At 50.7% G+C, this 22006-nt stretch overlaps 9 protein-coding genes across 9 annotated transcripts; 5 read left to right on the forward strand and 4 right to left on the reverse strand.

Moving 5' to 3' along the window:
- Positions 1 to 124: 124 nt before the first annotated feature.
- Positions 125 to 1606, forward strand: rpt1 (proteasome regulatory particle base subunit RPT1; the record flags this gene model as incomplete). The annotated part of the gene is made up of 4 exons (XM_033571920.1): positions 125 to 219; positions 280 to 394; positions 445 to 674; positions 727 to 1606. 4 exons carry the CDS (start codon positions 125 to 127, stop codon positions 1604 to 1606), a joined length of 1320 nt encoding a protein of 439 aa, XP_033425235.1.
- Positions 1607 to 2393: 787 nt separating this feature from the next.
- On the forward strand, positions 2394 to 4672 carry SDH1 (succinate dehydrogenase [ubiquinone] flavoprotein subunit; the record flags this gene model as incomplete). Its single annotated transcript, XM_033571921.1, has 6 exons — positions 2394 to 2435; positions 2537 to 2591; positions 2642 to 2715; positions 2775 to 2938; positions 3003 to 4391; positions 4453 to 4672. 6 exons carry the CDS (start codon positions 2394 to 2396, stop codon positions 4670 to 4672), a joined length of 1944 nt encoding a protein of 647 aa, XP_033425236.1.
- Positions 4673 to 6516: 1844 nt separating this feature from the next.
- ATNIH1004_007297 (uncharacterized protein) lies at positions 6517 to 6897 on the forward strand (the record flags this gene model as incomplete). The annotated part of the gene is made up of 1 exon (XM_033571922.1): positions 6517 to 6897. The coding sequence occupies one exon, from the start codon at positions 6517 to 6519 to the stop codon at positions 6895 to 6897; it is 381 nt and encodes a 126-aa protein (XP_033425237.1).
- Positions 6898 to 7328: 431 nt separating this feature from the next.
- On the reverse strand, positions 7329 to 8850 carry ARG4 (argininosuccinate lyase ARG4; the record flags this gene model as incomplete). The annotated part of the gene is made up of 3 exons (XM_033571923.1): positions 7329 to 7837; positions 7897 to 8727; positions 8796 to 8850. The coding sequence occupies 3 exons, from the start codon at positions 8848 to 8850 to the stop codon at positions 7329 to 7331; spliced, it is 1395 nt and encodes a 464-aa protein (XP_033425238.1).
- A 1872-nt stretch (positions 8851 to 10722) lies between these two features.
- Positions 10723 to 11883, forward strand: ATNIH1004_007299 (uncharacterized protein; the record flags this gene model as incomplete). Its single annotated transcript, XM_033571924.1, has 1 exon — positions 10723 to 11883. The coding sequence occupies one exon, from the start codon at positions 10723 to 10725 to the stop codon at positions 11881 to 11883; it is 1161 nt and encodes a 386-aa protein (XP_033425239.1).
- Positions 11884 to 12024: 141 nt separating this feature from the next.
- On the reverse strand, positions 12025 to 13161 carry ATNIH1004_007300 (GNAT family N-acetyltransferase; the record flags this gene model as incomplete). Its single annotated transcript, XM_033571925.1, has 1 exon — positions 12025 to 13161. The coding sequence occupies one exon, from the start codon at positions 13159 to 13161 to the stop codon at positions 12025 to 12027; it is 1137 nt and encodes a 378-aa protein (XP_033425240.1).
- A 432-nt stretch (positions 13162 to 13593) lies between these two features.
- Positions 13594 to 14424, reverse strand: ATNIH1004_007301 (uncharacterized protein; the record flags this gene model as incomplete). Its single annotated transcript, XM_033571926.1, has 2 exons — positions 13594 to 14246; positions 14319 to 14424. The coding sequence occupies 2 exons, from the start codon at positions 14422 to 14424 to the stop codon at positions 13594 to 13596; spliced, it is 759 nt and encodes a 252-aa protein (XP_033425241.1).
- Positions 14425 to 15850: 1426 nt separating this feature from the next.
- ATNIH1004_007302 (uncharacterized protein) lies at positions 15851 to 16315 on the forward strand (the record flags this gene model as incomplete). The annotated part of the gene is made up of 3 exons (XM_033571927.1): positions 15851 to 15880; positions 15937 to 16159; positions 16233 to 16315. The coding sequence occupies 3 exons, from the start codon at positions 15851 to 15853 to the stop codon at positions 16313 to 16315; spliced, it is 336 nt and encodes a 111-aa protein (XP_033425242.1).
- A 1968-nt stretch (positions 16316 to 18283) lies between these two features.
- ace1 (putative C2H2 transcription factor (Ace1)) lies at positions 18284 to 20675 on the reverse strand (the record flags this gene model as incomplete). The annotated part of the gene is made up of 4 exons (XM_033571928.1): positions 18284 to 19202; positions 19253 to 19806; positions 19864 to 20084; positions 20138 to 20675. The coding sequence occupies 4 exons, from the start codon at positions 20673 to 20675 to the stop codon at positions 18284 to 18286; spliced, it is 2232 nt and encodes a 743-aa protein (XP_033425243.1).
- Between the last annotated feature and the right edge of the window lie 1331 nt (positions 20676 to 22006).

Below are 22006 nucleotides of genomic sequence, written 5' to 3' on the forward strand. Positions count from 1 at the left end.
CTGCGTGCTTGAAACAAAAAAAAAAAAGAAAAAGAAAAACGCTCGAGATTGCCATCCTTTTCATTCAGACGTGGACTTCCAACCATCCCTATCTGTCCAGTGATCTCACTACCCTCCTCTCACCATGCCTAGCGCCACGGGAGAGAACTGGGAGAAGTATAAGAAGAACTTCGCCGATGACGAAGAACCGGAGAAGAAGATCACTCCTCTCACAGATGAGTAAGTATCTGCCTCTTGTTTCTGTTATGGATTGCAGACGGGATGGCTGACCGACTACAGAGATATCGCAGTACTGAAAACGTACGGCGCCGCTCCGTACGCGAATGCCTTGAAGAAGCTGGAGAAACAGATCAAGGAAAGACAGGCCAGTGTAAACGAGAAGATTGGCGTCAAGGTATAGCGAACCATGTCAAATCATCCTTTTGATGGATCTGACACTTCCAGGAATCTGACACCGGCCTTGCACCTCCACACCTTTGGGATGTTGCGGCAGATCGACAGCGCATGGCAGAGGAGCAGCCACTACAGGTTGCTCGCTGTACAAAAATCATTCAAGATGAGAAAGACTCGGACAAGAGCAAATACGTCATCAATGTGAAGCAGATCGCCAAGTTCGTTGTCAACCTAGGGGAACGTGTGAGTCCTACGGATATCGAGGAAGGCATGAGAGTTGGGTATGTTCGCTCCTATTTTTTCCCTGTTTCGTCTTTCTAACCTCGTCCCAAGTGTCGACCGTAATAAGTACCAGATTATGCTGCCTCTCCCACCGAAGATCGACCCCAGCGTGACGATGATGACCGTTGAAGACAAGCCTGATGTGACGTACGGCGATGTTGGTGGATGCAAAGAACAAATTGAGAAGCTGCGAGAAGTGGTCGAGATGCCTCTTTTGTCGCCAGAGCGCTTCGTCAACCTCGGCATCGATCCGCCCAAGGGTGCCTTGCTATACGGGCCTCCCGGAACCGGAAAGACACTGTGTGCTCGAGCCGTGGCCAACCGAACCGATGCTACATTTATCCGTGTCATTGGTAGCGAACTGGTTCAGAAATATGTCGGTGAAGGTGCACGGATGGTTCGAGAGCTTTTCGAGATGGCCCGGACCAAGAAAGCTTGCATTATCTTCTTTGACGAAATTGACGCGGTTGGTGGTGCTCGTTTCGACGACGGAGCCGGAGGTGACAACGAAGTGCAACGTACCATGCTTGAGCTGATCACCCAGCTTGATGGGTTCGACGCTCGCGGGAACATCAAGGTTATGTTCGCAACCAACCGCCCGTCGACCCTGGATCCTGCGCTGATGCGTCCCGGCCGTATTGACCGCAAGATCGAATTCTCCCTTCCCGATGTGGAGGGTCGTGCCAATATTCTCCGGATCCACGCCAAGAGCATGTCGGTGGAGAGGGACATTCGATGGGAGTTGATTTCTCGACTGTGCCCCAACGCGACGGGTGCGGAGCTTCGCAGTGTTGCAACAGAGGCCGGTATGTTCGCCATTCGAGCTCGGCGGAAGGTGGCTACGGAGAAGGACTTCTTGGCTGCTGTGGACAAGGTGATCAAGGGCAATCTGAAGTTCAACTCGACAGCAACCTACATGCAGTATAATTAGACGACGCTTCCCCTTCCCTCGGCTCTTTAGGATACATAGCATAGCTGGACGGATGTGTATGATCAGATTTAGCTAGTGGTTCAGTCTACGATGGTTTTATAATAAGAATCCTGCGGGTCATTCATAGTTTTCCAGCCATCATCCATTCGGTGCTATTGCTGACTACCTACTATCTACAAGGGGAGTGTAGCTGAAAAGGCGTGATGATGCAGTACTGGTATGTACAATCACATGACCCTCCTCGGTTTGACGGAGTACGTCAGCAAATCACATTGGCGCAGCTGTCACAATGATGAAAGCCATCCCAGTTGATGAAATAACAACCCCAGGCTATATAGGATCTGTAGCAGACAGTGCAGAAACCCCAGCCCCCGATCAGCCCCCGACCAGAGCGCCATGCACTCCCCAGCAATATCGATCGGGTCTGCCGTGACCCTCCGGAATTCTTCGCTGCTGCCGGGTTAAAAGGACATCCGACCACGTGCCTTGGACAGCCCCGGCCAATGAGAACCCGCCGGCTTTCCGAGGTGATTACTACTGCGCGCTCGCTGATTGGATGGTTCGGCCCCGGCCCTCCCCGTCGGCAAGCCAGCGGTTGATTATGTCAGCAAGGCTTTCGGCCAGCAAGAAACGGACGATCCAAAAGTGCAGCTCGCGAAGACAGGACTAGGACTGCACCCTCCTCTCTGCTGTTACGCTACCGTCTGCAACTTCTCCTCTCAATCCCCTCCCCCCTCCCTTTCTCGGACTCATTAGAGAAGTGTTTCTTTTCTTTTGATCCGTCATCATGAGCTCCATGAGCTTGCGGAGCCTAGCTCCCGCATCCAAGGTCAGTAGCCGACGACGATGGCCCACGATCCCTCAACCCTGATCGCATCCTCCTCCTCTCTCCCGTCCGTATATGCTCTGCTGACTTACGGTTTTGCGCAGATTTCTCGTGCCCTGAGGGATCAGAGGCGTCTTTTCTCTTCTTCCCGGCCTGCTGGTATGCATTGAACGCCGTATCGTCTCTCTTCATCTGCTAACTTCCGCAAGCCCGGATATTCGCCAACAACCCTTTGCGCGCCAAAGAAGCCAATGGCTACATCTCAGAGAAATATCCGGTCATTGTATGCTGCTCTTCCTACGATAAGGAGTCAAGGACGCGTGAGCTCTAATACCTCTGCAGGATCACGAGTATGATGCCGTCGTCGTCGGTGCTGGTGGTGCCGGTCTTCGGGCCGCCTTCGGTTTGGCGGAAGCCGGCTTCAACACTGCTTGTGTCTCGAAGCTTTTCCCCACGCGAAGTCACACTGTCGCAGCTCAGGGTGGTATCAACGCTGCTCTTGGAAAGTAGGTTGCCCCCCTCTTCTGTCCATTCTAGAGCACTTCCCGCTAAACATGTTTCGGTTAATAGCATGCACAAGGATGACTGGAGATGGCACATGTACGACACTGTGAAGGGTTCTGACTGGCTGGGTGACCAGGATGCCATTCACTACATGACTCGGGAGGCTCCCGCTAGTGTTCGCGAGCTCGAAGGCTACGGATGCCCCTTCTCCCGTACCGAAGACGGCCTTATTTACCAACGTGCGTTCGGTGGTCAGTCGAAGGAATTCGGAAAGGGTGGCCAGGCATACCGTTGCTGCGCCGTCGCTGACCGTACCGGTCACGCCCTCCTTCACACCCTCTATGGCCAGTCCTTGAGCCACAACACCAACTACTTCATCGAGTACTTCGCCTTGGATCTGTTGATGGAGGATGGTGAGTGCCGTGGTATCATTGCCTACAATCAGGAGGATGGTACCCTGCATCGTTTCAAGGCCCACCACACTGTCCTGGCCACTGGTGGCTATGGACGTGCCTACTTCAGTTGCACTTCGGCCCATACCTGCACGGGTGACGGTATGGCCATGGTTGCCCGTGCCGGCCTTCCCAACCAGGACCTTGAGTTCGTCCAGTTCCACCCGACTGGTATCTACGGTGCTGGTTGTCTGATCACCGAGGGAGCCCGTGGTGAGGGTGGTTACCTGCTCAACTCCGAGGGTGAGCGTTTCATGGAGCGTTATGCCCCGACCGCCAAGGATCTGGCCTCCCGTGATGTCGTTTCCCGTTCAATGACTCTGGAAATCCGCGAGGGCCGTGGTGTCGGTCCGGAGAAGGACCACATTTATCTCCAGCTGAGCCACCTGCCGCCCCAGCTCCTGCATGAGCGTCTCCCCGGTATCTCCGAGACCGCCTCCATTTTCTCGGGTGTCGACGTCACCAAGCAGCCCATCCCCGTCTTGCCTACCGTCCACTACAACATGGGTGGTATCCCCACCAAGTACACGGGTGAGGTCGTGACGGTGGATGAGAAGGGCAACGACAAGGTGGTTCCTGGTCTGTATGCCTGTGGTGAGGCTGCTTGTGTCTCCGTTCATGGTGCCAACCGCCTGGGTGCCAACTCCCTTCTCGACCTGGTCGTTTTCGGCCGTGCTGTTTCTCACCGTGTCCGCGACACTGCCACCCCTGGCGCTCCTCACCGCGAACTGAGCCCCGATGCCGGTGCCCAGTCGATCAAGGACCTTGACTTCGTCCGTACTGCCGAAGGCCCTAAGTCGACCTTCGATGTCCGCAACGCCATGCAGAAGGCCATGCAGACGGATGTCAGTGTTTTCCGTACCCAGGAGAGTTTGGATGATGGTGTTAAGAAGGTCACCGAGATTGATACCTGGTTCGACCAGGTCGGCACCAAGGATCGCAGCATGATCTGGAACTCCGATCTTGTAGAGACCCTTGAGCTTCGTAACCTGTTGACTTGCGCGTACGTATTCGCTTCGTGAAAAGATTTATCTGAACTATTTGACTGAAAGATTTTCCTCTAGCACTCAAACCGCTGTCGCTGCCGCTAACCGCAAGGAGTCTCGTGGTGCTCATGCTCGTGAGGATTACCCCGAGCGTGACGATGAGAACTGGATGAAGCACACCCTCACATGGCAGAAGGAGCCTCATGGCAAGGTCGACCTGAGTTACCGTGCCGTTGAGTCCAAGACTCTGGACGAGAATGAGTGCAAGCACGTGCCCCCCTTCAAGCGTGTCTACTAAACGCCACTCTCAGGTAGGCACAAAGAAAGGCGGGAGCCGGGTCCCGGGTATGAGCCGACGAGGTGATATGGTTCTGTTGCATGAGGTGCTGAGGTGAAGTGCTGAACTTGGTGGGAAAAGAGCGTCATGAAAATTAGGCTGTGTTTATTTCCTGTGTCCTTATATGTGTATATCCACTTTTTTTTTATCCTTTCCGGGCGATGAGTTTGGTGTACTCACGTTGTCTTTTTATAGCCCTTTATTTTCTCATCAATTGGAGTTTTCTTTGCCGTTGACTGCTGTCCACGTGGACCATATAGTCGATCAACCCGTTCATTGTTGGACGTACCCTTTATCGTTTTTCTTTGAGTCATCATCCGCAATGTGGGAGGCTCTTTGTCTCTTTGTCTGTTTCACTGATCATCTCACAAAGAACAATTATCGGTCACAATGACTGAAGACTTGGTGCCGCAAGAGGGAGAATCTTCTCGACGGCTGATCCCGGCCTATTGTTGATGAAGTATACAACATCCATCTGGGCCCTTCAAAGTAGAGCTGATGTTTCAAGTTACAGTGCCCTGGTGCCTACCATCCAAGGGAATTTGAAGACGCCGCTCTGTACAACCCAATCAGAAAGGTCGAGTAATAATGTGCCAGGCTCAGGACTGTCCTTTTCACAACGAGCTATCCATTCAGCTTTAGATTTGATCTCTGATTCTTGTACCTGTGTAAGCCCTCGTCAGGTTCTAGTTCTGCGCAGCAGACAAAGAATTAGCATCTTGTCACTCCTAGACAAATACATCCATGGCCGACGCCATGGCGCTGCCGGAGCAAGATATGCTTTGTAGCTTCTCGAGGGATACTGCACATCATGTACTTCCCATCTTCACTTCTTCCCCTGCCGCTATTCTCAGCTGGATCTGCGAGCTCGGTCCAGGGCTGTAGTCCCTTCGTGCATTATATTATGCTTGTTTGCCTGAACTTACTTAGCTTCTGCCTCACTTTTTTCTGTCTAGCAGCAAAATATGTCCCAGCTTCTGGTCCGTGGCGAATGCACCGGGTCTAAAGCCTGGTATAGCTGCTCTAGAGGGAACTATCAGGGCTGTTGCTCGGCTGATCCATGTAACATGGGCTCATGCCTTGATGATGACAAACCCTCGACGGCTTCAACATCCAAGATAACGACGGCGTTAATATTGACCTCGATCTCCTCAGCCGCCTCACTTCTATCCTTGTCCTCATCCTCGTCCTCGATATCTTCATCCAGTACATCAACGACCTCCGCAACTATTAGCTCCGCTACCAACACCCAGAACAACAATGACAACATAGGAATGATCGGGGGCATCCTGGCAGCTGCCATTGCAGCACTGATCCTCTTGGGGTTCCTTTTCTTTCTGGTATGTCGCTGGCGCAAGAGACTTGGTGTTAAACGGTTCACGCGTCGTGGTGCTCAAGCGAGGCAGGAGAAGCACCTGTCCCCCACTAGCAACACCCCGCTGAACCTTATCATATCTGGAGAAGGTACTTTATATGGTTTGTGTCCTTTTAGAAATACTCAACAGGCGTTAAATCAATTGTCACTAACCTCTTTCCCTGATATAGAACGAAATGGTTCCTCTCCCCATACCCACGCTCAATCAACGATATCACCAGGGACGATGGCGACCTCTATTTCACCCCCTTCCCAACTGTCAAGCTACTCATTTAATCATCCCAGTATAACACTTACACCTCCTTCGTCGACTACGTCCACGGTCCTCTCAGATCCAGGCTTCACCGCCGTCACCGCGACGATCTGCACAACCAACACAAACGCACCACATCGTCACCAACGTCCTCATCTCCCCTCAATCCCTCAAGTCATGGAGCCCACCTCGGAGCTCTCAGACACAGGGTTCTACCGTCAACGCGCCGAACTAGCGGCCTATGCGTCCCGAGAACTCATCAACGTGCCGCTCAGCCAGCGTCAGAAGCACCAACATCAACAACAACCACGACTTCGGCAGTCCGAACGGACTTCCACTTCGCCCTCACCCACGCCCATTGTCACAGCCGACGGGGTCATGCTCGCGGCGAATTTGAATTGGTTGGGGCCGGAGGAAGATGGAGTTGCATCTGGCAAGGACCATGTGAAGAGCTTCATGGAGTATGATCCCGCTGCGGATTCGAAGTTGCCGGCTGATGGGGAAGACCAGAGCAGATCCAGGGGGTATAATTATCATGATCATTCTGGGAGGGAATAGGAGGGGAGAATTAATACAGTGTTTTGTTCACCGATTGGGGTTTAATGCCGCTGGACGGCAGGTTGGTCTTCTGTGCTTTTTCTTGATTTTGGTCAGTGTGTTAGTTGTTCTTAATTTATGGTGGTATTATTTGTCGCGTTTGCTCTTGTTGGGTTTCCGTGAAAGTCTCGCCTCGTGGTTTATTTATTGTATTCTACTAAAACGCAGCTGTGAGATCTTATAGATTGTTGTGTTGTTGTGGAGTTTCGTTGGGTGTAATAATGGAATGGTGAGCGAGACCCTCAGTCCACTATTTCTATCGACAGCCATGGATCTCAAAAGAGAAGATTAATATCATTCTATATATTAAACCGAAATATTCCATGAACTAAAATCCATTCAATGGAGGCAAATTTTATTTTCATCACCAGATTCCAGAGAAAGAAAAACAATTACAGCAAACTCCGGAGAACTGAGGTCTGCTCCAAAACAGCACGTCGGCTGGTTCCACCGATGGCGTCCTTCAGCTCGACGGCCCGTTCGTAATCCAAACACGCGCGGACGTCTTCATCGAAGCGGGTATCGACGGTCCGGAGTTGCTCCAGTGAGAGTGTATCCATGGGCACATTGTTATTCTCGGCTAGAGCGACTACACGGCCGGAAATGTGGTGGCCCTCCCGGAAGGGAACTCCCTTACGGACCAGGTAGTCGGCGATTTCGGTTGCCAGCATCTCCGGGGCCAAGGCGGCAACCATCTTCTCCGGAATTACGGTGAGGGTGGATAGCACACCGGTTGCGATCTGAATGCTGTCGCTAACGGTCTTAATGTGGTCAAGGAGTGGTTCAATGCTCTCCTGCAAATCTTTGTTGTAGGTGGTAGGGAGGCCCTTGATGGTCATCATTAAACCGGCCATATGTCCAAAGGCTCGCCCAGATTTTCCACGCAGCAGCTCCAGGCTGTCTGATGAGTGGTATTAGAGATTTTGTTTGGTTTCAGAAAGAGAGTTGAATAGAACTTACCTGCGTTCTTCTTCTGGGGCATCAATGACGAACCGGTCGAGTAAGCATCTGATAAGCGAACGAAACCAAACTCCAAGCTGCTGTAGATGATCAGATCCTCCGCCCAGCGAGAGATCTTGAGCATAAACGAGCTACCCCATTGCATGGTCTCCATGGCAAAGTCACGATCCGCCACGGCATTCATCGAGTTATACAACAGACCCTCGAAACCCAATTCCTTGGCCATCCCTTCCCGGTCAATCTGGAATGGGTTTCCGGCCAACGCACCGGTACCCAAGGGACTGCGGTTGACACGCTTGGTGACCTCCCGCAGACGCTGCAGCTCGCTGGCAAAGGCCGTTGCGTGAGATAGAAGCCAGTGGCTCCAGCGGACAGGCTGGGCCTTCTGCAGGTGGGTGTAACCGGGCATGATGTAGTCGATGTCGTTCTCGGCACGGGCAATGCAAACCTTAATCAGGTCGCATAGGAAGGCATCCAGCTTGCGCAGCTCATCACGCAGCCAGAGTCGCATGTCCGTTGCGACCTGTTCGTTTCTGGATCGGCCTGTATGAAGTTTGCCTCCAATCTCCTTGCCAATGATCTCGGATAGGCGGCGCTCATTGGCCGTGTGGATGTCCTCGTCGTTCTCCTTGACGACAAAGGTATCGGTCCTCCATTCGTCAGCGATCTGCTTGAAACCACGCTCGATTTCGGAGAATTCGTGAGGGGTGAGAATGCTGGCTTTCGTGTTCGCACGGGCAAATGCGATGGAACCAGCAATATCCTGCTTCCACAGAATACGATCATAAGGAAGTGACTGGTTATACTGCACCATGAGGGGGTCGAGGCCCTCTATATGCTCGGAAGACGTGAAGGTTAGTCATTAGTACGGCGGGAAGATTAGGGACCTGGATTCTCACGGGTGAATCGACCACCCCAGAGCATGTTCTCAGCAACAGCCTTGGGAGCGCTCATCTTGACAGATTGAGGGTGTATTGAATTGGCGGAGGAATTCACGGGGAGGAAAGGGAGAAAGTCGAGGTTGAAGCCGGAGGTGTTATGGACAGCCAGCGATGACTCATCCGGGGAAGCGACATCGGGGCGCTAGTCTTGTTTGGAGTACTAGTGCAGAGAGTCTTCCTTTTCTCTTGTTTTCTATGAATGTGTATTGTATGCATCCCTCTCTATCGACTAACCTACCCAGGGAATTCCAAGTTGTTGTGATCATGTCTTCTACCATGGTTGTCATTGACCGAGGTCCTGTGAATCGTCTCGGATATCATAACCACGGGTCTAAACTGTCGATCTGCTCTATCATTCGACCTGAAACAATAATGCGAGGGATTTATCAGAACGAGTGATGTCGTCAACGTGGCTTTTCTTTTGTGTATGGCATAATGTTTGCGTCTATCGGCAGAGCAGTTGCCTTCACCCCGATGAGCGAGGAATGCATGCGTATGGCAATCCAAAACTAACCGCAATGGCCTAGGTCATCCATGGATGGAGGGATCGCCCTCTTGTTTATTGTTCTTTACATCCATCAGTCAAAAAGCTTGGTGTTTGGATTCAATGGGTCCACTCAATTGATCAAATCAGACCCTGAAGGCAATTTTTGGGTCGTGGATCCGAGGAACTGAAGGCACCGAAAGGCAACAATCCTAGCAGCGAAGGCAGGACTTTCACAAGATAAACCCAGTTGATAATCAACGAATGGCGCAAGAATGCAAGGGCAACGTCATCGAGAGCATCAAAATGTTCGGTGCGGCGTATTCCATGTTTCAGAGCCTCCTTTCCGGTATGTGCAATGGGAGGCTACCCATTGCTCATAGTATACCGTTGTTCAATAAATCTTGAACCCTAGAGACCTTGCGTCTCTAGGTATCCATTTGAAGAAAAAGGAATTACATACAGACGTGGATCTTCCATAAACACATGGATCCCGACCTCCTTTAGAATATCTGGAATGACGACTGGCCTGCCCCGACATATTAGGTTAAATATCCGCATAAAGACAATCAAACCTTGATTCGGCCGTCTACACTTCGCTTTCTCTGTGGCTATGAAACCATTGGTGGATGTCCAGTAGCCCTTGCATAAATTCTATTCAACAGCCGATTTTGGGAAGGGATATGGAGAAAAGATCCACTTTTATTTTAGAGCAATGTCGATACCAGTAATGAGTACAAGATGCAGTTTCGTCCATGAGACTTTTAAACAAAAAGCAACCCCTGAGGTCTATCGGCTTTCAATGCTACTGCACAATTTAGACTGTCCCAATTATGCTGTCGATAACGACTCAGGAGAAGATCCAGCGCTTGTCTTCAAGACGGCCAATTGGCCTCGAATGGAGATCCTCAAAGATATATATACTGTTTATGGTCGCCTTTGCGATGTTCACGGTATGATCTCTCGCTCCGATTCGATGATGTATTTTCACTCATGCTTGGCGATAGGATATGTTTCTTTACGGATTGGTCGGTATTAGACTATACAACTACCCTTTTGCCTGTTGAATGGCCGTATTAATGCTAGTGATAGATTGTCCCTGTCATTCCAACAATTTTAACGCGGCGATTAGGCTTATCAGCGGCCGATGGTATTCCCCTTACTCTTCGAGGTGGACAATGTCTGACCCTTCTTCAAATATCTAGAACAACGTTGGACGTCAATCCTCCTGGCCGTCTATGGAGCCACATTACTAGCATTTTGCCGTGAGTGTCCTGGGTTAAAAAGGGATGTTACAGTTCTGCAGAACGAGAAGCTGACCGAACTGTGTAAGCGATATCCGGCTACATTGCAGATCGCATCCAGTCTCGTCGATGGCCGCTCCTCGTTGGATTGGTGATCATGGGGGCCTCGACAGCTTTACTCTGCGTGGGCTCGAGTCTCGCCCTCTGGATCACCGGTCGCCTGTTCCAGGGCGCCTCTGCTGCTGTTGTCTGGACCGTGGGCATGGCATTGCTCACAGACAATGTAGATTCGGATGAACTAGGGGGCGCCATGGGACTTGCAAGCATGGGGATGACTCTAGGAGTGATGATTGGACCTCTACTCGGGGGGATTCTGTACCAGCATGCCGGTTACTATGCTGTCTTTGGACTGGCCTTTAGCTTTATCGGATTTGATATCTTCTTCCGACTGGTCATGATCGAGAAGAAAGACGCCGCGAAATGGCTTCCGAACGTGTCCCTTCGGATTCCTCCCAACCAGACCGATAGAGAGCATGGCATACTAGAGAGCCACATCTACGACAGCGACAGACAGGAAGACCTCCCCACGGACAGCTTCTCCGTATACATTGCTAGCACCCCTGAAAAGCTCCCTGTGAGTAGCCATAGCAAAGCCGAGAACGGCTCCAGCTCCGCGCAGCCGGGTCGCCGCTCTACCCGCCTTCTCACTCTGCTCCGATCCCGACGTCTGGCCATTGCCCTGTATGCATATTTCACCCAGGCCACATGCATCATGTGCTTCGATAGTATTCTCCCACTCTTCGTCCGAGACACCTTTGGCTGGGGCCAAGCAGGCCAGGGGCTCATATTCATCCCGCTCTCCCTCCCTCACATCGGAGACCCCTTCACCGGATTCATTATCGATCGGTGGCCCCAATCCCGTGTGTACCTCGCAGCCGGGGGGTTTCTCGTCACTGTTCCGCTACTCACTTGTCTCCGGTTCGTTAGCGAGAATTCCCTAGGCGACAAAGCTCTCCTCTGTGTCTTGTTGGCGCTCATCGGCGTCATGGGTGGGGTTCTCGAGCCGCCGATCATGGTAGAAATTACCCACGTCATTGAGCAGAAGGAGGCCAAATTCCCCGAGGTGTTTGGCAAAGGAGGGGGTTTGGCCCTTGGATATGGAGTCATGAATGCTGCGTGGGCTGCAGGAGGTCTCATCGGCCCTATCTATGGAGGGTTTATTCGAGACTCGGCCGGATGGAATACCACGACTTGGGCTTTGGGGGCGTTGATGGCTGTACCTGGGGTATTGCTATTATTCCTTCTGCGTATTGATTAGTACCTTGACGCAAAGATAAGTAAGAAAAGAAATGAATATAGTATTTAATATAGATATTATCAAATATCTTCATCTGGAAGTCTAACATATCATCGTATAAACAGCTAAAAAGTCGTACCTATCTATCTATACATATATAGATCAGTCAAACTCCAAATCCGTCCACGTACAAGACCACCCTACCACACCCCCCAATTTCTCCATCACGCGACAACTCGCCATATTCTGTGGTAGCACGTCCGCATGCACCCAGACCTTCTGGCCAGAACCTCCCCAAATCCCATCTTCCGTCATCCCTCTCCGCATCACCGCCCGCGACGCCAGCAGCGCCAGGCCCCGTCCACGATGCTCCGGTTCCACATGCAGTACGGCCAAGGTCCCCTCGGCGCTCAAGAAGGCCCACGCGACGGGATCGTCTGTATCTCTGTCTCCGTCCCCGTCGGAGGACGAAGTCCCATCCCCATCTGAGGGGGACACTTCTAACTTCAGGACGGGAGAATGTGCGTAGATCGCCACCCCGAAGAAGGTAGCTAGACTCTTAGGGGTGCGAGGCACGCTCGATCGGCGACAAATAAGCTCGTAATGATGTAGGGAAAGGCCCCTGTGACCGTGACGGTCGGTGAAGCTGTACCCGGGTGAGAGTTCGACATCTGTATTTGTATCTGTGTTTGTGTTTGTATCCGAGGAGATAACAGGAGGGTATGCAAATAAATACTTGTTATAAGGCGGATAATCATATCGATGAACTCTCAAACCAGGAATCATTTTCGCGTTCGGGATATATTCCCCCGATACCGTGAGCAGGGAGAAGAGTTTCGTGTGTAGATGGCCGATTTTAAAAGCGCGAGATACGGGACTTGCATTCAAACTCGCACTCGCATTCGATTCAATCGTCTGGAGATACTCAGGCATCAAACGCGTCTTGATATACGATAGGAGAGCCAAAAGCTGCGCACGAACCCGGTCCCAGTCCAGAGTATCGTGAGACGAGGGCACATGAAGAGGGAGCGCTTCGAGACTGGAGTAGATAATGACTTGCGTCTCTGGACGAGCGTGGAGATCCACCCAGGCCGCTAGCCATGGAGATGGCCCTGTCTCTGTCCCTGTCCCTGTCCCTGACGACGAGGGCGACACAGTGGTCAGATACTTGGCTGTGGATGAAACATGGATGCGAGAGTGCTGGAGACGTCGAAGCAGTGGAAGTGAATAGGGCAGGTGGGATTGTAGAGAGGGAATTAGAGCGGAGATATCGACTTCGTGGACGATGGGTTGATCCATGTTTGGCAGCGGAGAGTTTACCCGCAACCATGTCATTCTGGAGAGTCATGACTTATGGTGATGACGCGAAGATTAGTTGCAGGCTAATGGTGCTAGTGAAGAGGAGTTTGTCATTGGCGTGTTAACTAGTTAGTTAGTGGGATGCTAGAGCATGTATTAGTTAGATAATAATAGATTCAGTTAGAAACTGTTACTAGACCTTGGATTATATGATAGAATTATACTATCTAGATAACTTCTCTAACCAGTGGGTCTGCATGGAAATCATCTGGAAGTCGATAGAATCTGACAGGTCACCGATTGAGTCGAAGGAATGGAAGAATAATGGAAGACTACCCAGGCGATACATCATAAGAATATCCCAATCACATTAAGACGATAACTAATCCTGTCCAAAAGAAACTCGTAAGTCATTCCTCATCACCGGCTGCTTCACCACGGACTGCGCGGTCCCATCATCCAATCCTCCATCGCCAACCATTCGCTCCATCGCGACTCCGCCGTACGCAGTTCCTCCTCCGTTGCGTTATGAAGCGGTCGCAAGAAGGGGGTCTGCTCGTCCGGAAGGAGATCGTAGGCCGCCTTGGTCGACGCCCATCCACCCGCCTTGGCCGTGAACAGGTAGTTGATACGCTCCTGCCTCCAAACACATCCCACACCGGCCTGCCACTCCTCGCCAAAAAAAGCCCGTAGAACCGCCGCCGTGTCATGTCCCGTCACAATGAGACGCCGGATGTACGAGCGCAGACAGACCTGCGACGCCGCCGCCGCGGGCGGCTGGGTACCCGACGAGCTCACCACGGGATCGCCCAGACGCTGACAGGGAAGTCGGATGTTGATGAAGGCTGTCAGTGACTGCACCTCCGGCGAGTGTTGCCCCTGGTTGAGGAAATGCTGCACGCATCCCAGGTACTGTGGATACCATGCGTTCGGATCCACCTGAGAGAATTCCGGACTGACAGGCGGGGCGTCTGCCGGTGCAGGCATTTCCTGTTCGGGGCTCAGCGGCCACTCGCAGGGAGATTCGGCAACCGATCCATGGAGATGCTGGTGCCTAAGGGATTCAGTCTCCAATCCGAGAGATTCTGCCCAACATATGGTCTTAGAAAGGCCATCATCCAAGAGTAAAGCGAAAAGAAAAGGAATATGATGCTTACTTGAGGGTTGATAGGCGAACGAAGCGAGAGAAGGGGACTCGCCGACGTCCATAGGTGGAGAGTTTGGCCAACAGCCTCCTCCCGATCCTTGCATGTTGCCGGTCATGGCTGCTGGTCCTTGACATATGACGGGATATAGAAGTTCGACGTTTAATTCAACAAAGGAAGAATACTCAACGATGGAGGTTGAATAGGATCTGAGCAAGAAAAGATGGAGAGAAGGGAAAGGGAGTCTTCCTTATACTCGCGAACAATTGATCTTCAATCCCATTCGGGAGAAGAGAGAAATTCGGCCATCCCCGAGGTGCACCGTCGGTCCCCTAGACCAGAAGAGCCGATAGGGCAGAGGAACGTCCATCGCTGGCGAGAACCTCTTGCAGCGAGGATGGGAGAATGAGGCTATCACCGAAAACTGCTGGCGGATGGGGCAAGCCACAGCTCTCCAGCCACAGAGAGCAAGCCACAGTTCATCCTTAGTGCGTGGCTCAGGAACTATCCAGTCTTGGCGTGGCTGTGCAGTCCCAATTTTTCCCTTTTCGACATTTTTCGTTTCTTTTTTCGGGGCGATGAACCATGCACACGGCAATTGAGGACATCTTGGGAGTCTCCTTCCTGCTTCGGGCTAGGTGCATCATGATAAGTCGTACACTATTTGCTCAACCAAATCTTTAGTATCCCTGGTATGGATTCCTAGTAGTGCTAATCGCTCTAAAGACCCGAGGACCTGGACACACCCCTCCAAGGGCGCTAAATCAAAAGGATTTGAAAAACTGAAAATTAGCGTCGGATCCTCATCAGCTTTCCCTTGTCTGAGTCGATCGTCAGGACTATGGAGAGGAGGGATACTGTAGGACTGTAGGACTGTAGGACTGTAGGGATACACTCCTACTCGCCATGACAGATTCAATAGTCAATAAACTGTCTTTCTGTACCAGCAAGATGTGACAGCTCTCCAGGGAATTTGCGACCCACATCCATCCAGAGTACACATGGTCGGTCAGGACAGGAATGTACAGAGTCCTCAGTAGGTCTCAGGTGGTACAGGGGTACAGCGTGCGTCATTCTCTCTGTAAAAAAAAAAAAAAAAAAAAAACGTGCACTGAGTTGCAGCAAACGCAAGGGATAGCCACAATACTCTGATCATTTGTCCATTCGGGCACGCCGGCAGATGAAGATCAATCGACCATCGCGACTGGGCCGGGTGCATGGCCATGCAGGGTGTCCCTTGCTAGCAACGCGACCAAGTCTACAGTGGTCTTCTGATCCGATGCGATCATGACTCTGCCAGAATTCAAATCAGATCCATATTAGCGTGGGAAAAAGAAATGTCATCCCCGGGATTCTCCACTCGTGTCACAATGGAGGGGCTTGTTCCCCATGAGTTGCCATACCACGATATAAAGTCCTCAAGGTTTCTCACAATCAGAGGCGGGCTTATTGTTTGCTATCGCCGAGAAACTTCTTTATGATCGATCTTCTATCTTGATCTTCTATCTATCTACAGTATAACAAGACATCTGTTTCTTTCCATGATGTCCTACAAGACCAACTACGAACCCTATGTAAGTGACTCCCTCCCCGTCTATAGGCCTTTAATCATCGACTCATCATTTCCCAGACCAGCCAAAGTCTCGATATGCCCCGAGATCGCTCCTCCAAGGAAATCCTCTACCCACTGGGAGCTCTCTACCCTCACGTCGTGGCCCTGCAATTACAGGCCGACGACAACCCATGGTGCCAAACCGCGCGCTTCTCCGACGTCAACTACTGGGCAGACATCTCCTCTCCACAGTCACCTATCGAGGATTACTCTAGACCCAGACCGACACGCAGGAACAGTGGTAAGGTTTTTTCTTTTCTTATAGATCTTTATATTCGATGTGACCTGTCACATTAGCTAACTCGGTCATACAGACTCCACAGCCCTGAAGTTTGTTTCCAGAATTCGACGACTCCTCAGTCGAGACGAGATGAAACGACGCCATCGGCATGCGTGACTGGTTGATCTTTTTCTTCTTTCTATATGTATTTTTTTTCTTTCTCTTTCCTATACACAGAATTAACTTTTGGTCGGTTCTCTTTGTTGTATCTGTTTGAACCGCGTTAGGCGAATACCCTCTAGTCTCCGTTTTATTTGTCAGTGCAATTACTTTGGCATCGGACGTTCCTTCTGGTTTCTCATTCTTATCTTGTGGTTCGGGATTAGCGAGGAGTTGCTGGCATATGACTGGCTGGATAGTTTATTTAATAATATGACAAGAATCAGTGGCCAATCTACCATAGTATTTCTACCATTCTCATCAGTTCTACAACAACCACATCCAACTCTTGTATATCCAATATCGACAAATTTACGAACACGGAACCAACCTAATCCTCAACCCAATCTAATCTCGCTCTAGCCGCGATTACCAAGAAATATACAGCCTACAACTTCGGAGTAAGTAAGTAGAACCCCTGAGTCGGATCCCTCACTTGTTCACATTCCATGTCCATATCGTCTCGCTTCATGTTATATCATATGCGTCGGCCCAATAGTGTCATCCCTCCCGTCGATCGGTCAATTACTTACGGGAACACCCGTGAGGATGATAACTGCGGAGTAAAGTAACTTTTTCAGGATCGTGGGGAGCGGTGAAGGTCTCCACTGATTGCTGGATTCTGTGTGCGTGCGTATGTATCATCTGATACTTGATCCGGGTAGTAGTAGATAGAGGGAATAGGATGGGATTAGGTTACATGGGCTCTAGTTACGGAGTACTTGGTCGACAAATTAGCGGCTCATCTCTTCTGTACTCTCTGTACATGGTGAGATTAACTGGAACATGGGTCTGGAATGCTCGATGGTGGTCACATGGTCCTTTGGAATGTAAGTCTTCATCCGGGTGAGGTGATTTGCTCTTGATCAATGCATGGGGGGTGTTTGGAGGGGGGTGAGTAGGTCTATGGTAGGGATTGAGAAGACTATCATGTCTGACTCAGATGACACTTGAAGCTAACTAGATAATGTACATGGTCGTAGAAGTTGTAGACTGACAGTATACTTACTATACTATACTATACTATACCCTAGGACGCTCCTTACAGTAGATACTCTATACTCACATTCCAGGACAGGGAAGGAAAAGCTTAAAAAAAAAATTGCATAACCGCCCTACGCGACATAACAGCCATACGTTCGAAAGCAATCAAGCAAGCCCGCGAGAATGGAAAATCCGGGGTACCTAGGTATAAATTTCCCTAAAGTCGGTTTGTTGATCTTGCATTGGGCAGCATCAGATCATTTATCCTCCACTCACTCACTCGCTGATCAACACGCCTCAAGAATAATGGAAGATATCAAGTAGACAGTTTAAAATTCAAAAAAAAAAAAAAAAATTCTTTCATCGTGCGCGGATTGCTTTGCTTGATCCCGTCATGGTCCATTATACACACATACGTATGTACTACATATGCAGCAACAAACCGGGTAAATACCATCTTATCTCACCTGCGCGACGTAGGTGGTGCACTTCGTGGGTACACAAACTGCATTGATTTTGGATTCGGGTTCAGGTTTCAGATCAGATCAGGTTAGGTCTGGTGATGATATGTGTCATATGCAGGAGTGAGGTTCATTCGGAGGCTCAGTTCCATATCAGGAAGAGGATGAGCACGACATGCTGTGTAGAGTACATGCACGGATGATGAGCGACAAACAAATAATCCTTCCATCGAAGCTTGTATCAGAATGTTACTGGTATTGAGTCGGGATATCGCGCATTCGACGGGAATAAAATCGTGCCAGGTTGGAGGCCTATCTAGGGAAGATGTTTGTAGTGGACAAGAATCTGTAATAGAACATTGCTACGATAGTCAATAAACATAACGCTCAACCATTAATACATAAATCCAGTTTCCAAGTATCCCAATTTCCCACTTATGAACTCCTACTACATAACATTGCTGACCCTACATGGCCGTGGTTACATGGCACCGTGGTCGTTCCGGTTGAAGAAATCCTCCCACGGATCCATATTGCACAAAATGTTGGCGTCCCCGTCGAGTTTCGGCAGTCCGTCGAAATCGATCGGACCTGGCTCGTACGCAGGCTCAGGAAGACAAGCCAGGGGATCGTCAAACATACTGGGAAGCTCGCCGAACCCACTGTTCATGAACAAAAGGCTGTCGTCAGGTTTGATCTGCGCGAATGGGTCGGCAAACGAGAACATCGAATTCTCGGGGTAAGTGCTGACCGGCTCGTATGGCGAGTGCGTCGTTCCGGTGGCCGGCGTGAGGAACTCTGCGGAGCCAGAGTTGGGAGTTGCAACCCCCCCCATCTGAGGTCCCATATCGAAGCTGGTGGAAGTCGACGGGAGAGTTCGGAAGTCGTTGTACTCACAAGGAGATCCACCCATGGAGCTGCCATTGGAAAAGAGCTGGAAATCATCCGTCTTCGTTGGAAGAGGACCGGCGAACGAAAGGGACATATCCTGGGGATGCGTAACCAAATGTTCCAAATGTTCACCAGGAGAGGAGATTCCACCCGTAGTGGGCGTAGAGAGCTCGGGAACTTGCTTGTTAATCGGGGTTCCGATCTCATGGGTCTGCGAAGATGCCCGAGATGATCCTCGCTGAGGCGTGGTTCGTTTGGCGATGCGGCCGTTGTTCTTGGACCGCACATACTTCCACTTGTGAGTCTTCTCCATGTGCTGCTTGCAGTTGCTCTGTCGCTTGGACTGGTAGGAGCAATTAGGGAACAAGCACTTATACATCACGGGTGTGTTGCAATGCTTGTCGTTGTAGTGGCGCTCAGTCTCCTTTTCAGTTGGGAAACCCAGTTCATGATATTTGCAAGTGGGCTCAGCACATTTAAATGGTCGTGAATGAGTCTTCTCGTGTTTTCTGTACTCGGTCAACATCCTGAATTTTCTTTTAAAAAAAAGGGAACGTACGTAAGATCGCAAGGCCTCTGGAACACCTTGTCACAGAACTCGCACTTCTTATTGATATCCATCGGAGGAGCATTCTTCTTGCGGCGTGCCATGGATCGCACAACTCCATCCTCAGCCTTCCGCTTCATACAGACACTAGCGTTCTCATTGTACGCTTCACCGGTCCGCATGGAGATAGACTCTCCGTCCTTATGAGCCACCAGTTCAGCAGGGCGTCCCGTCTTGGCGTAGCCACCCTCCAAAGTCAGGCGAAGCTCACTGTCAAAATTAGAATCCAGACTCTTGCCATGCCAAGGGGGCACAACGTACAAGATACCATCGGCTTTCTCTCCCTGTTTATGTGCCTCGGCACGAAGCTGGATGCCACGAGCCGACTCGCGCATAGATTTGAATCTGTTGATTTGCGAGACAAGATCAAGGAAGTAGCCATTGGTGTATGGGCGATCAGTTGGCATACGCAGGTCCCGGTCGTTAAGATGAGGGACTGTGCCGAATAGACAGGAAATCGTAACCTGACAGAATTCGAAATAGGTCCTGATACGAGCCTTCACATCCTGCAGTCAAGCGTCATCAGCAAAACATTCCAAGAGCTAGCCATTGGATTCACGTACAGGAGCCGACATGAGCAGTGTCTTTTCAAGGTCACGCAAGCAAACAATCTGCTCTTTTTCAATGCGCTCGTGGGCTCGCCGGACCAATGTGTGGTAAGGACGGAATTTCTCCTCCTTGAGCAAGGGGAAGAGGACACGACCTTCAATTGCCAAGCGCGCATTGTTACTCAACTTGTGTGTAGTGGTGCTGGGTTTTTCCTGTGACAGTGGCCCAGCGGTGGCTAGTTTATATTAGAAAGGTCTAGAAAGAAACAATGACTCCACGGAAACATACCCATAATATTCTTGGAAGGCATGGTTTCAGCGCTACAGATTGAAGTACCCAAGCCACTGTCGGAAGCGTGGCAGTTCACTCTTCGAACCTTTGCCGGAGACTCTTTCTGCAACATAGGTCGACTATGTTCTGACTCTCCGTCCGACTCTTCGGTTGTCTGCAGTCTGGCGGGGGTCCTCCGGATTCGGCGGGGAGCAGGCGAAAAGTCATCAGCATTGTCCGGGGAGTCGGAACGGAAGGTGTCGAGCTCCAGGTTGTCGAGGATATTCGCCATGCGCTGTTGACCCGCTGCAATGGCTTCCAAGGCTTCGGGACAAGTGGGAGACCGACGAGGCAGGAGTGGAAAGCTCATCAATGGATCACGGCTGGTCGGTGGTCTCTTGGACGGGTGGAACGTTTCGCCTTTCCGCAGGCGTGGGCTCGACTGCGTTCCGGAGTCGAGAGAGTTGGAAGAAGTTGGAAGAGACGGGCAAGAGGATAAAAGCACCCGTCGGCGGGGGTGCCGGTGAGTGGGAGTATTTACACCCTGGGTAGACATGGTAGTGGAATCACGAATTATGTTTGTAGTGCAGATGATATTTCAAAGCCCTGGTCGAGTCGACGATGTTTAGGGTCTTGGGAGGAGCCCATTCGATCAGTTGTCCGTTTATTTACTTTTCACCAATAGTGACAGAGACCGAGGTCTAATAAAACAGCAGTCTCTTAAGTACTTACGGTGACTTCGATGTTGTCCTGCTTGACCTGACCTGACTTGGTTTGATGGTGATGAGGATATCAATAAACCACCATCCAGTTCGGTGCAGCGAAAAGGGGGGAGGTGGCCCCAGTCGGTGTTTGTCGGGACTGTCTCGCTGGTGTTCAAAAGCCTCTTAGCTCTAGGATAAATTTTTGATAGTGGAGAGAAGGCAGCAACGGGTGGAGGGATGATACAGCTTGATATTGAGATGGGGGAGAAGAAAGAGAAGAGATATGCAATGTGTCCGGAGGAAGATGAAAGCCATGGAGGCTGTTCGTTGGGGCTGATGCGTTTTGGATGTCTGCCTGATAGACGAGGTGGTCTAGCCCCGAACAGGACAGGACTGGTGGGTCTGTGGCTCCCATTGGTCTGCCCTAGTGAGAAGGCTCCACCATCGTATTCCCCACTGTGGTATTTCCCACCAGCAGAAATCAATACGGAGGCGATACAAGGCTCTTTAGGTGACGACGCTTCGTCGCAGGGTATTTGATACCAGCCTACAGCGCCCATTCGGCCCCAGAGTGCCCGATTCCCGTATGCTCGAGGCCGTTCAGTCCGTTCTCCGCACTTCGCCCTCCCTATTTTGAGTGTGTTGGGCCAATCAGCCCACGCATCAATGGTTTCATCGTTGAGGGTGGAACCCTCAGAGTACGAAATAGGTGAGTGGATGTCCGAAAATAGTCTCAAGTATCTCTATCTTGCTTGTTTGGTTCAGAAATTGACTTTTCACATCCTTCCATCTCGGGTTCCGCGGGTCTCGGAGACTTCATCATCAATGATATCTATGGAGCATTCCCAGTATATCAGAGGACAGACGATGATGGAAAATTGTCATGGTCAAGAACCTATTCTTTCATGAGTGCGTTGGCCCTGGGGAAAGAAGTAAACAACGGTATCGTAAGTTACTAGTACCCATTAGTTTTACCCCCGGGCCGTGTCTTTACCGCCCATCATATGATGGCATCAAGCCAACGCCTCGTATGTCTTAATTGGGAGCCCCGAGAAGACGACATTGGCCTGTTCCAACAAGGATTCGGCCACTATTACACCATACTTACCAGGGTCTACGCCGTAGTACGTATATATCTCATGATACCGTGAAATACTGTGTAAATCCCTCTTTACCTATCGAT

The sequence above is a fragment of the Aspergillus tanneri genome (genome assembly GCF_003426965.1).
Source record: "Aspergillus tanneri strain NIH1004 chromosome Unknown AapTan_7_pilon_pilon_pilon, whole genome shotgun sequence".
Taxonomy (NCBI): domain Eukaryota; kingdom Fungi; phylum Ascomycota; class Eurotiomycetes; order Eurotiales; family Aspergillaceae; genus Aspergillus; species Aspergillus tanneri.